Source organism: Harpia harpyja, chromosome 12, assembly GCF_026419915.1.
Source record: "Harpia harpyja isolate bHarHar1 chromosome 12, bHarHar1 primary haplotype, whole genome shotgun sequence".
Taxonomy (NCBI): domain Eukaryota; kingdom Metazoa; phylum Chordata; class Aves; order Accipitriformes; family Accipitridae; genus Harpia; species Harpia harpyja.
Genome location: NC_068951.1, coordinates 40500843 through 40514927, shown reverse-complemented (window position 1 = coordinate 40514927; position 14085 = coordinate 40500843). Strand labels below are relative to the sequence as shown.

General features: G+C 39.6%; 1 protein-coding gene across 2 annotated transcripts; it reads right to left on the bottom strand.

The window, feature by feature from the left end:
- Nucleotides 1-586: 586 nt before the first annotated feature.
- Nucleotides 587-13743, bottom strand: PDCD10 (programmed cell death 10). Of its 2 annotated transcripts, none has more exons than XM_052803790.1 (8): nt 13590-13743; nt 6623-6837; nt 5908-5961; nt 4426-4543; nt 3645-3771; nt 3185-3263; nt 2790-2872; nt 587-1071 (listed from the first exon to the last, which is right to left on the bottom strand). In XM_052803790.1, exons 2-8 carry the CDS (start codon nt 6716-6718, stop codon nt 990-992), a joined length of 639 nt encoding a protein of 212 aa, XP_052659750.1. In that variant the 5' UTR covers nt 6719-6837; nt 13590-13743; the 3' UTR covers nt 587-989. The 2 variants fall into 2 exon arrangements, with proteins under 2 accessions (XP_052659750.1, XP_052659751.1); XM_052803791.1 differs by lacking the exon at nt 13590-13743 and adding an exon at nt 13337-13360.
- Nucleotides 13744-14085: the final 342 nt, after the last annotated feature.

Genomic DNA, 14085 nt, shown 5'->3' with positions numbered 1-14085 from the left:
CATCTACATAAATAAGTTATTTTTTTAATCGAGGTCTCACATGATTTCAGTCCCTGAAAAAAAAAAAGAAAGTTGCCTTATGGCATGCATAGTATAGACATTACTAGTGCTACCTGGAAGAGTTCTATCTTCTCTTCCCCTCCCTCCCAAAAAGGTACCAATATGAAACCCAGTTATCTTCATTTTTTTAAATTCAGCCTTTGCTGCATATTCAGCTGCATATATTTAAAGTAGTTCTCCGCTCAAAACCTTAGAACAGTCTCGGAGTAAAAACCTGTTAACTCACCACCAACAGAAGATTAAGAAAGAAGTGAGATTTAGTTTCTATCAAAACCAAAAGCACATCTCACTTCTGGGGTTCTTCATTATTTTGTCAAAGACATTTTAATAGAATTATTCTGATGTTCTGGTCTAGCATTAGATCACAGACAAAATCTCAGTTTTAAGGAAAAACACTCATTTTATACTAATTTGAACTGCCAGTAGCTTTAAGCACCCAAATAATTTTAATTTTTCCATTTAAGGAATGTTCTGCAGTTCTAGAAAGATGAGTTACGCATTTTTGTTCACATACAAAAAGACAGTCTAACAGATGTAAACTATTTATTGAATATTTGCCACCAATATTGTTAAATACATAATCTTGCAGTTTTCCGCTTTCAAGTTAAAATGTCAGAAACAGAACACCAAATATTTACAATTCTTATAAGGAATGTTACATAATGACACATTAAGGCGTAAATTCTTTTGGCTTATAATTCTGAAAAGAATGATAATAGCAAAAAGTGATGCAAAATCTTCATTGTGAGATTATGATTAAGCTACAATGTTTTACAAAAATATGGTGTAAGATGGCAATAATCCCATTCAAAATCCTGCATTAGGCCCCTCAAGAGGGGCTGATAATTTATACAGTCAAAACTTTAAAATTTACATATAAAGGTACCCTATCCACCATTGAAAAGTACAACTCTCAACATATACAGTTTTCAGGCCACAGTTTTGAAGGTCTGGAGTATCAAGTTGGTTTGATGAATTAGTCGGTTGGCACTTATGAACACATTTATTGCCCTGTTAAAAGAGAAAGATACCACTTCAGACATTTTTAGAAACATGCCATTCATTAAATACAGCATTAAGTTTGGGCAACTAAATATATTGGCATCTAGGCTCTATGCAAATTGGAAGCATACTGATGTTTTACCACACCGTGATCTACCTGAATCTTACTGCTGGCAAACAGATAGACTTATTTGCATGGCTAATCCCAGAAAGACTATGTTTATTGGCAGGAACTTAAAGACTTCGGCTCTCAATCATCATTGACATCTCAATCATTTAATTGTGGGGTTTTAGCTAACTAAGAGAGAGACTGGAGCAGATGATTGTTAAACACCTGTTCTTTTGAAAGCTGAACACTTCATCCCCTAGTAATTCCAGCATTTGTGACTCCTTCCTCAAGAAATACTACTAAGCATGCGCACATGGAAGCAACATACTATTTTAGTTATCTTTTCGTTAAGAAAGAGGTGTGGGGTCACTGAGTTTTTCAGCTCAGTAATGACGTCTGTGACTATTTTGTTCAGTGCTGTTACCTTCTGGTGGGAGCTGGGTATCTTATTCAACACGCAGTTCAGACAGATTTAAATTACTTCTGATTTCCACAAAGAAATACAAGCCTTACCTGGTATTTCTTGCAATATCAATAATACCTAACGCACTTTAAGCTTACGCCCACAATACGCAGCACAGCATTCACTTCACATAGGGCTAAACAAAGCTGGTCTCTTCCAGTATAGTTGGGGTATGTCTCAACACATCCAATCCTTTCCCCATTTTTTCAGTCAAAGAGTTTTCTAATTAACTGCGACTGCTGAGACCTAGTTCATGTGAAAACTTATCTACACATCTGTTCAGTAATCATAAAGCTACCAAGGTCTAAAGTTGTCATTTTGGTATCATAACCAAACTTAGCCCCAATTTCAATAAGGTGGGGGGGGGAAAGAACGCTTTGGTAGGAGCAAGGTAGTATTCACAGCTGAGCTCAAGACTTCTCTCTCCTTTATTAATGTACCATCCCCTGGGTGCTCTTACAGTCTTTGCCAAGCTCAACAAGACCAGACATGAAAGTTAGTTCTCATCTTTAAAACAGTAGCACATAGAACACTTTGGCACTGTCAAAATCTGATAGGGATACAGCCTTCATCCAAAACAGTCACTACAGTGAAATACAGAAGAACAGTGACTTGAAAACCCAAGGTGAGGACCTGAAAAAAGCCTCAGTTTGAAGGCTAAAATGTTCAAACATAAAAAGATTAATCAGCTGCGTAATTCCAAATACTGTGAAGTACTATAAGAAACTATAAAGAAAGGACAATAAAAATGTAAATCAAAGAAACACTGCACAGATGTTTAGTGTTTTTAAATGATACTTCAAATAGGTAGATTACTTTTTTCAATAAAGCATTCATAAGTTTTTTGTCCTCGTATATACACTGAGAAAAACCACACAGGGCCATGAAATTTAACGTCACATATTCAAGTTCAAAGATAACACTGTACATGGGTGTTGTACAGTGGTGCAGTTCAGCAAACTTCCCGTTCCTCAAAGGCATTACAAAAGGAATAAAAGTACTTTAAAGCAGCCATGACGGTCTGAGGACACAGGTGAGGAAAAAATTGGGCAAGTCCTGAAGAAGGCAGCTCACGCCCCAAAGCTTGTCCTATTTTCCCCTGTTAGTCAACAGGGCCTTTCATTATGTAAAATGTTAGTACAAAAACATACTTACTTTCCATCTTTAAAATAAGTTTTCAGAGTATCACTGAAACTTTTGGAGTATTTTACAAACTCTTTCTTTTGGTGCTCAAGTGCCTAAGAAAACAAAAACACCAGGAGCAGAGTCTTAGTTCACATATTGTTGGGTACAGTGAGAATCTCGAGGTTAAACCGGTAAGAAAGTTGGCTAACGTTACATTAGGTACAGAAATTTTTTTTTTTTTTTAGGAGACATGCAGAGAAATTGTCCTCTTTCTATAAAACTGGTATGACCTAGCATACAACAATCCTGTTGTTGAAGTATTATGTCATTGACCAGTTAAGCTCTCCTATTCATCCTTTGATCAAAACGATATGCTTCCTCTTATACTATTAAAAATATTGTATAAAAAGAGTTATTGCACATACCCGCCGATTCTGATATTGGTATTTCTTGAAGACATTATTTACTGTGTCAAGAAGTTCCTTTATTGCACTCGCGATGTCCCTATTTGGCAATAAAAAGGTAGTTGTAATATCCTTAAGCTATTCTATTTAAATGTTGGAATTTAATCCCCTTCTAATAGTCAAATACTTCTTAAAACAGTCTCTACAGAATAAGCATCAGACAGGATGTAACAAGACCAAATGCAAAGAGCTAGACCAGTGACATGGGAATTCAAACTAGGAATCAGCAAGTTAAGTTCAGTCTAGTACCGTGGGGCGCTCATTAAAAATCCTTAACTCTGTCCGCCCATTTATAAGCAAGGATCAGGCTCCTTTCCAATGGGAATAGTGTTGCTAGCATATCCTACAGCATTTGAACATTCAGATTTAAATAAAAAGTTTGACAACTCAATCTGCAGAAAAATACATATACAATACTTACTTGATTGTCTGAAGAAACCTCACTCTGTCATTGATCTCATCAGGAATCTTACTAAGAATCTGTTTAAGTGCTCGTGCCTTTTCATTAAGATCTTGGAATTCTGGTTCTGGTCTTTCAATCATATACTCTAACAGGAAGAGCATATTTAAAGATACCATTAGTTTTTCCTCAAGTCTCTAGTGACAGCTAAAAACACTACTTCCAAGCGCAGCAGTATTGCAATGTTACATTTAAAGGTGAACAGCAGAAAAATAGCCATGAGCAGAAAAATGCAATACGCTCTGCATCAACAGAAACACAGTGCAACATGATCTTTGTTATTGCAAGTTGGAAAAAGAGCCCATCTTACTTTGAGACACTGAAGACACTATACTAATCAAATGCAGTATTAAAATAACTTAAAGCCTACTGTATACACCCCTTCTCTGACAGTGTAACTACTGCTTTTACTTTGAAGCAGAGAAAAGGAAGGTGAATATTATACTCCATATATGCTTTTTTCTGGTTTTTAGTATTGCAAAAGGTGAATTATGCACCCACATAAACATAATTCTAAACATTCATTTTCTTTCTCTTATTATTCAAGTATGTTTTTTAGGGAGATTTAACTTCTCCAAAAGAGGTATTCAGAAAATACAAACATTTTTCTGCCATGCTGAAGAAAAAAATCTCTATTAAGAAACAAATAACCTCTTCTGAAAATAGGCATAGAGAAAAGCATGTTCCTAGTTAACAGTGTAATTAAAAACACATTTATTCAACATAAGAGGTAAGATATTACCTTCTACATCATCAGCTGCCATACGCAGAAGAGACTCTGTGAAGTTCACATCCACACTTTTTTTCTCCAGAATTTTCATAATGATGTCCTGTGTAAGACCTGGATTTTCTTTTTCAGCCTGTATGGCAAAGAAAATTTTTATTCTTAAATATGCAACACATAATTGCAAGCACAAAGGCAGATTTTCATGTAACTTGCTTCATATACTGCAGGAGTTTGCTAGAAACTTTAAAAGTCTAATGGCTTTAAACTAGCAGATTACATTGAAAACCATTCTTCCACTACAACATCCATTTTTCTTGGATTACTTGGAGTGGGTTTGTATAAACAACTTTTCAAATAAATCTTTCCACTCATTTCAACTTGAGTAAGAAAGTTTTCCAAGAAATTCTACATTTTTTTATATTCCCATAAACATTAAGCTTTGAGACAAAGATATTGTATCCATTGGGATCTAATTCACTCAAACACAGGTGCTACTCCCCCATCTTCCACATGACATTTTATAAATGTGCCTCTTATGAATCACATCATATGCTCAAACATCATCTTGGAATTGCTTCTTCAAAGAAAACAAAAACAAACACAAACCACCCCCACCCCCACCCCCCTTTTGATTGATGACATATTTAAGTAAAGCTAGACTAACACTGGAGGTATTCACACTATCTGTGTTGCTATCAAAAAGTTATGCTGTGTTGAATGAGGGTGTGTTGTCTTTTTTAGCTAGCACTACCATTTCTACCAATATCTCAATTTTTACATTATTTGCGTTCAGCTTAGCTCCTTACCACCAGTCATAAAAACATTTAACTTGTACGAGCTCTAGTTAAGACTTAAGACTGTCTAGGTACACTCAGATTTAAGTGTAGAAACAGGGAAGTATTACTTAGTTGCATAGCTCACATGTTAAGGTATGTCACGTCTACAACTGTTTTTGTTTAAAGAATTTCAAAAAATAAAGGAATATCTGTATTTTCATTCTTCAGGAATATAATAGAAAAGTTAGAAGAATCTTTTTTTCCATTTACTGCTGGATGCAAACACAAACACTGAACTTATCCTCAGCCACAAAAAAATCCCATTACCATTCACTTTAGAAACCACTTTCAAAGTCTGTTACATGCCTATTTCTCATGACCACCTATTCTACATAATCTTGTCATATTTAGACTAAGTTTATTATCTTATTACCTTCACTGATGATTCTTCATTTAAGCTTTTGTACTACATGGACAAGACAAGATTCTGTTTGTTTAAAATTGCTCAATATGCTTGTATCATTCAGATTTCTACTCATAACATTTGCAGACATCTCAAACTTACAGTCCATGCAATTGCCCACTTTACTTTTAGACTACTGGATTAAGGATGCAGTCTTCAAACACAAAGACACAAAGAAACAAGACAGCTGGCTTTTGAACTTCATCATATATGGTTTACCTTTTAAATGATCATTCTTCAATACAAGTTACTTCTCACCTTAATAAAAGCTGCTCTCAGTGTCTGAGCTGCAGATAGATTTACTCTTTCTAGCTGCAATAAGAGTTCAGAATTATTAGCAATTCTAATGGTATCAGAACAAAACAATTGAAGTGCTCATGCCTTGCTTTATATAGCATAATGAAAAAGGGAATTGATAGCAGCATTCAAAATTACTGGTCTCATTTGAGGGAGAGATAGTATAAAGTTTAATCCCAAAGGAAAGACTTCCCCTCAAAATAAAAAACATAAAAATCAAACATGACACTGGACAGATTTTGCATTTATCCAGCCTACAGCAGAAGCCTGACAGAAGCTTTTGAGAACATCTTGACAATCTCCGATACTCACAGAAAAACAAATATCCTATTAAATTATAACCATCAGCAGTAAAACTGAAATGTATCAAGCTGTTCACAGGTACACGTTCAACTGTACATTAGTTCCTGCCGTACAATGCCAGACCTAGCATTTTTGTGAAAATCCTCCGTAAAATGTAAAAAAAAAAAAAAAAAAAAAAAAGATCAGGGCCAAGACAACTAGCAGTCTTTGACGAGCATGATATTGTACTCATGGAAAGAAGGGTAAAACAATGCACACAGAGAAGATGGTGTTAGATGCAAAGCTTTCCCAATCAAGATGAGCAACCTGTTACTGTGATCATATTTCCCAATGTAAAGGGGATTATTACATTCTAAAGCAAAATGTAGCTTACCTCATTAAAGACAGGGTACATAACAGCATAGAGAGGCATGGAAACCATAGAAGTGGTCTCTGCTTCATTCTTCATCTCTTCCATTGTCATCCTCATTCAAAGACCCACTTCTCAAGGAAAACACTATAGAAGCAAAAAACTCCTCATTCACTGAAACGTTTCTTCTTTTTCCTCGTTGTGCAAGAATACTTGAAGAACTTGAAAAATATATCGTCCTTAGGTTGTGCGAGAAAAAAAACAAACACAAACACACACAATTATGAATGCTCGTGACTGACAGGTTCTAAAAATGAAAAGGCACAGAACAATGTTAGTTTGTTACTGCCTAGAAACTAGGAATTATTTATGACATGAGTTGAGTAAATATGGAATGACTACTTCATGTAACTTAAAACCCTAATTGAAATCTATTACGTGAACAGATATTTTAAAGACTAAGGTACTACCAAAAAAATTTTACTTCAAGTTGTTATGGAATTAATTTTCCTGAAAGAAGGGATTTTATTTGATATGTATTACAAAAATCTTGCCACCACTAGTAAGCAGCAGCATAAGATTCCCAACAGCTCCTGTACAGAAAAAGCTTGAAAAGCGTTACATGCTGTAAACCCAAAACCCATACAAATGCATTATGACAATTAACATTAAGACTACATATAAATATTCCATATTTTCACATATGCATCAAGCTGTGATTCTGCCGGAGATCAGTGCCTACTTTCTACCCATTTGAATTCCAAATACTGCATCTTTGGTTTTACATAAGCAAAAGTCTTAAGTCATGTTTCCACTCAGGGTGTGTCAACAGCGATGTTAACTCAATGGAAAATTATTGTTCCAGTAACTGAACCTAGGTTTTGGAACTTCTCCACCCAGACCAGCTCATCATATCCAACATGGAGAGATCATTGCTCAGACCCAGAAATTATGTGGAAAAGAAAAAAGGTCACCCCACAGTTCATAAGAAATCCTTGTTACAGCCTGCTAAATTTTCTGTTCATAAGATATTTTAAAAATATTTATACAACATAATTGAGTTTAAAGACCTAAAGGCCAAGTTAGGAATAAAGAAACACAGAAAGAGATTAACGGTTTTAATTTTTAGATTTGCTTGGAGTATTTAATGCACTAGGGGAGTTTTTTTCCTCCTCATAAGCTTCAGACATCAGGCATTTGTATGTTCGTGTACTGATTTTATTGATACTTTAGTAAGAAGTGAAAAAAGTGAAATTTTTAAGAAACAGCAGAAGCTACTACAGTAATCAATATCACTTCCCAATAGTTTGAACAGGTTAAAAAATGCTCAGATATTTCTTCAAGCTGTATTTCTCCTTATGCTCTGCACTGGCTAAAAAATCTTCAGGCTCTTTAAATAGAAGAACAGATATTCTTTTTTGCCCAGGGCAGATATATAGTAGTTTAGCTATAATTATACAAGTGAAATTTGTTATTGATTACAGTAAGCACAGAAAAGAACTTGGATGACGACAACTACCATGCATGTCTCATCTGAGTATGTGATTAGGCAGTATGAACATATCCAAAAGTGAGAAAAGTAAAGGACTGGTCACACCACAGAAACAGCCAACAGTTAAAACATGATTTGAAGAAAAACTAAACATGACTATAGTAACAAGCAACAGCTCTTTATACAAGTCTTCTGATATGGACTGCTTATTGCAAAATCTCATCTTTGTTTCTCTTACTGTTCCAACCCTTCAACATGACATACACGAGCAAATTCCTATAACCACAGAACAGGATTACCGAGACTTTAAAAAGGGGACTGTATAGATGAGAGATGTGCACGTGGATGGAATGGCAAAAATCAGGACTCTCACATTTTTATCACCTACCCGTAGATATTTTACAGCTCTCAAGAACATGGAAGAATACAAGTGAATATTTATCATTCCTCAAAAAGTTGAATATCTTTAAAGAACTTGTTTCAGAGTTACATAAATTCATGCAAGGTCTACTCAAGTGGGGGGGGGGAGGAACATGTCTGAACAAGTTTTCACTCACAACTGCAAGTACAAGCTGCCCCATTTATTATACATGCATATTCCCTGCACTAAAGACTCTGGCACGTAAGGGGCAGAGTGGATGGTGAGCTGTTTGTTTTACTGCTTAATTCTGCGTTTCTGGAAGTTCAGTAAAAATATATACTCATGAAAGATACTACACTAACAAGCAACACTGAACACAACATTCACAGATTAATTTACTGCAAGTTTTTATCTAGGAGTACTGTATTCTCAACAAGAGTAAGTTTTTAAAACAGCAAAATCGGGTCATTGAACATTGTTCTAGTCTACCCAAAAGATTTCTGATCACAGGAAGAAGGGCAAAAAAGGACAAAATAACCATCAGATATAATTACTTTGTTTTTATGGGTTAGCAGTATCCACAAATAAAAGGAAATACTAACTGAAATGATGGATTTTTATGATGATGAACACCTATTACACTGTGGACTACCATGAAGAACTCGTTTTCTCCTGAAGAGCCATAAGCTATTGTTACTAATCCATGGTACAGTTAAACCCCCCATATAAAAACAATTATACACCATCTATTACCTCTTTACCAGACACTGACACGCTTCAAACAAAATACAAAACCTTGGATTTACATTAACACAAAGGATACAACTGTTGCAACTGAAGACAAGAGGTAGATTTAAATATAAACGCACACAAGAAATACATGAGAACATCAAATATTTTTGTTGCCAACATATGAAAAGAAATATATTCAATATATCACACTGGTCGTTCATGATTGCAGAAACCTTCCCATGTTCCAGAAGATAAACCAGGTAGTGTCGTGCTGTCATGCAGGTATCTGACTGCTAACATTGCCACGCTATTTGTCTTTGCAGCTAGGGATCAACCTCTCCACATCTTTCAGATGTAACTTAGATGCACTGCAGTCTTTGCTAGTGTTAAACAGCAGTGAAAAATTCTTCACAAAAAAAACCCCACGTTTATTTGCATTACAGAAAGATAGTTTGTCATAGCTGCACTAAACCACATACAAGTACTTTTGAAGAAGGTCTCAATCCTGATTATGGACCAAATCCCCATGAAAACTGAAGTTTCTGTTCTGTTATTCAGATCAATTATTAGAAAGTCCACTAGCCTTCAAAAGTCTACTGGCCTGACTAAACCCAAAGTTTAATGCCCATTATCATGCAGCAACTAGGAGCTTTCAGTATTTCTTTTGGTATGTGATCAAAAGCAGCCATCTGCATCACTGCCAAGCTTTATGACAACACTGTCTTCTAAAAGCTTAACTTCAGTTCCCTACAATCTCAAGAGAGTCTTTTATGTGAGACAAGCTTACCCTAGTTCCATCTGCCAATTGTTTTTTTGCATTCTCAAAAAAAAGATGGAATAAGATTCCATGAGAAGGTGATCTATTAGAACAGCACAATGTAGTTGTGCTGTGCAGAAAATCCTGGCAAATTGCTGTAAGATGCAAAAAAGGTGTTACTCTGCTGGCAAACTTGTTAATTGGTCAGAGGGGGAAGACAAGGTGAAGATAGTAGGTTACTGTCAAATATTAATCTGCATGCAAGTCTGATCTTTTTTTCTTACAGTGATCCCACAAATTCAAATCTGTGTATGTGCAATTACAATCATGCATCATGCTACATCGGATGAGATCAACCGTCGGAGAGAATGTACGGAATGATATAGGGAATTTAAAGAGAATCTAAGTTTGAAAACTATGCTAAGATGCCAGTTAATGCAATCCTGGCTGCTCAGTCTTAAACCATCAAACACATCAAGCTGTATTCCAAGAGAGGTACTAACATAGAGTATATACTTTCACTGTCAGTATAAATCTTAGATTCTAACCTTTAAGTTCCAGCACTAAAATATCATCCCAGCTATTCAGCAAACACTGAGAACTGGTACATTTTAGATGAGGAACAAATTTGGAAGGATTCTTTGATAGACCTATTCCCTCATATCCATCCAATGACATTTTAAATCACTCAACTGAACTTTATTAGAAAAAAACCTATGTTAAGGTAAACTTCCTGTAAGCCAAAAAGGGTAAATAGCAAAACCCACCACACTTCCCAAAACTATGGTTATCAGTGTCTAAGGTGATAATTTGCTTTCTCTAATCCGTGTCATTTACTGACAGACTTTTGGTCACGCACTAAAATCAAGTGGCAGAACTGCAGAGCTACTTAAGAATATAATCATCACGGTATCACTACAGAGTGCAGGAATCTTGCCCAAACCCACATCTGCTCATTGGCCAGTGTGAAAACAAGCAAGGTACCCATGAAAGAAAGGTGGTGGTTTAACACTATCTTTTGAAACAGTGTTTGAAGAGAAGAGCGGAGGGTCTCACGATTTTAAAAGTTGTAGAGTTTTAAAACAACAGAAACATTGGGTATCAATTGGCAGGATTTCAACCTTCAGTTAGGTCATCAGTAAATCTACCTATGCGCTGAGGTTGTCTCTATTCCCTTCCCCAGGCTCCATCTACCTTAGATCTGGAAAACTTTAAGCACCTCGACATTAATACTCTTTTTTAGAAAACTACTGAAGAGGAACAAGGCCCGAGGCAGTGATCTACCAGAATGATTATTTCAATGGTTGGCTTCTAGCAAAAATTACAGCTCTCTTCCTGCTAGAAAAAAGGCTATCCTTACTGCCAAGAAGGTCTGCTCCACTTTTTGCAGTGAGGATTCAGAAGAGGTTTTACCTTTAACCCGATTCAAGACCCCTGAGTTACCAGAAAAACTAATTTAAGTTCAGAAGAAAGAGTGGGGGAAGGGAAATAGCAGCATGAATTCTACCCTGAATTCAGAGGCAAAGAGCTTGGCTCCTATTTGTAAGACCAATGTACATGGGAGGAGGGAGTTTAGGCAATTTACTAATTACAGTTGCAAATTTCACAGAAGAAAAGAAATTGCAGAGTATGCCCTTTTAACTACACGCATACCCCACACATAGCTTGGTAACTAAGTTTCCCTTATTAATGGTCACTTAAAAGAAATAAAAAAACCACACTCCTTTTCCTTGTCAGATGGTAACTTACCTGCCAGCACTGTATTTCAATTATAGATGGCAATTATTTCCCATTGTGTAACTTAGGCTACATGATACAAAGTTTAAAGGCTTTGTGCTTCAGATACAGAACTTTCCTTCTTTTTTTAAAACTGAGGTGACTTCATGGGAGCATGGTTGAATTCGCTGGAACTGGCATACAGATCAACTGTCATGATAACAGCCTCCATATTTTAAAATCAGTAAAGATAACAAGAAACTTAAAAAAGGTACTCTACTGCACTGATTCCATATTCTACTAACTCTTACACCCAGCAGTTTCACTGAAGAGTTAATAAAAGGAATGTCACCACAAAAGAGCATTGAAGTTTTAAAAGTATCTTTAAATGCCTCTCGCTAGAATAGAGATATGCAGTTTTCAAACATCTCCATACACATATAATAGCCACTTACAGTTGAGTTCACTCTGACAAAGCATAACTGGTTATGCATTTTATTATTGGAAGAGCAATCCGTATGACTAATTCGTAAATCACACAAACTTGCAATAAACCCAAGATGTCTATTTTTAGAATCGTATCAACTTAAAAAACAAAATCCAGGCTTGCTCTGAAGTCAGGCTTACAATTAGTTCACGTTCTTTCGCAGTGCTGAACTTCAAAATGGAAGTGATTTAGTCTGTCCTAATACACCCAGCTTTTGTGTCTGCCTAGCACATGAGAAACTATAGCCTCCTGCACTGCGCCCCAGTTTCACTAGTTAGCAACATTAAAATTATCACACAGTATAACTGAAACAGGTCACGGCTCTTAGCACATATAATCACAACAACGCAGCCCTGTTTCTTTTTTTCCCTCTTTGGGAATGTGAAAGTAAAGCTATTACTCTATCAAACACTAACAGGTAATTCACAGTTTCAAACATACAAATGCATCCAACGAGTAAAGAAATACCAAAGGGCAATTAGTTCCTCTGATAACAGGAACAGCACAAACCTGGTCCAGGCTTTCAGCCATCTACCGGTGCCCCAGCATGTGCAAGCTACAGGAAAGGAACCAACCCAACTCACCAGTTCAGTGAGCAGCTTAATGGGACACCCAAGCACTGAACGTCTCCCCACACTGCTCGGTTACCCAGCCGAGCACCGCCCGGGGTCCCCCCTGTCCCTGCCCGGCACTCTCGCTGTCCACCGCGGAGCGGGGCGGCCCCGGAGCCGCCAGGTTTGCGGGAAGGAGCCGAGATGTTTTTCTCTCTCCTCCACCTGAGAGGGCACTGACCGGGCCGCCGGAGCTCACCGCAGCCACCTGACAGCGCTCCGCTCCGACCTTCGGACGAGCTAAAAATAATAACACATCCGGGCCTACGCTTCCCAGGGCCGGCCGGCCCTCCCGGGGCGGCCCAGGCCGAGGGGCCTCAAGCCGGGCAGCCCCCCCACCACCACCGCCGCCGCCTCCCCGCTCCACCCCCGAAGAAGGGAGGGCCCCAAACCACCGGCGGGGGAACGGCGGGTTGCGGGAAGGACGGGGAGAAGGACAAGCCCTCTCCCCGCCGCACCCCAGCCTCGGGGCGAGAAGTAACCGGGTCAGACGCCCGGCAGGGCCGGACCCTCTCCCCGGCGGGGAGGCGAAGGGACACTCTCCGCCTTTCCTCACACGGCGAGGCCCGAGGCCGCGCTCACCTGCGGCGGGACCTACCGGCGGTCCCTGCCCTGCCCTGTCCTCCTCCCCGCCGCCCCTCAAGCCAGGCCCCGATGCTGGAAACAGTTTTACGCTTCTAACGCGCCGCAGCCCCGAAGGGCGAGCCAGGCCCTGCGCAAACACACTAGCGGACACCCCCCCCCCAGCCTCCCGCCTCCTCCAAACGCGGCCGCTCCTCCGCGGGCACACGCCGAGAAGGGAAAGCCGGCGGCGAGGCACGGCATAGCACCTCACCTCGCTTCCCCCCGACCCACGGAGCCCTCGAGTGGGCTTGCACCGCCGCGCAGGAAGCGCCTGCGAGGAGGAGGAGGAGGAGAAGGAGGAAGCGTCCGCCGCGGTTACCACACACCAGGCGTTGTCCGGAACTAACCGGCGGCCGCGCGGGCCCCTGGGCTCTGTAGTCCGCCGCCCGCGGACCACAAGTCCCACAATGCCACGCGGCACCCCGGGGGGGCGGAGACAGAAGACGGGATGGGGAGGGGGGAGAAGGAGGCGGGAGGGCCCAATCGGAGCGCGGGGCCGGGTGGAGGAGGGGGCGGAGCCTCGGCGGGGCGGGGCGGGGCGGTGAGACTACCCAGGCGCTGGCGGCGGGGGGAGCACACCCGCGGCGGAGCGCGGAGCGGCGGGTGCGGCGGCGGCGGGGGGCAGCGGTAGTAGCACCGGGCCGGTGAGTGCGCTGGCGGTAGTAGGAGGGTGCGAGCGTGTGTTGGGCGGCGGCTCCGGTTTTATC

Excerpts from the sequence above, each read along its gene's own strand:
- PDCD10 (XM_052803790.1), bottom strand. The coding sequence starts at position 6,718 with ATGAGGATGACAATGGAAGAGATGAAGAATGAAGCAGAGACCACTTCT. Across the intron at positions 5,962-6,622 it reads TGTACCCTGTCTTTAATGAG|CTAGAAAGAGTAAATCTATC; the intron begins GTAAGCTACATT and ends CTCTTATTGCAG. Across the intron at positions 2,873-3,184 it reads ACCAATATCAGAATCGGCGG|GCACTTGAGCACCAAAAGAA; the intron begins GTATGTGCAATA and ends TTGTTTTCTTAG.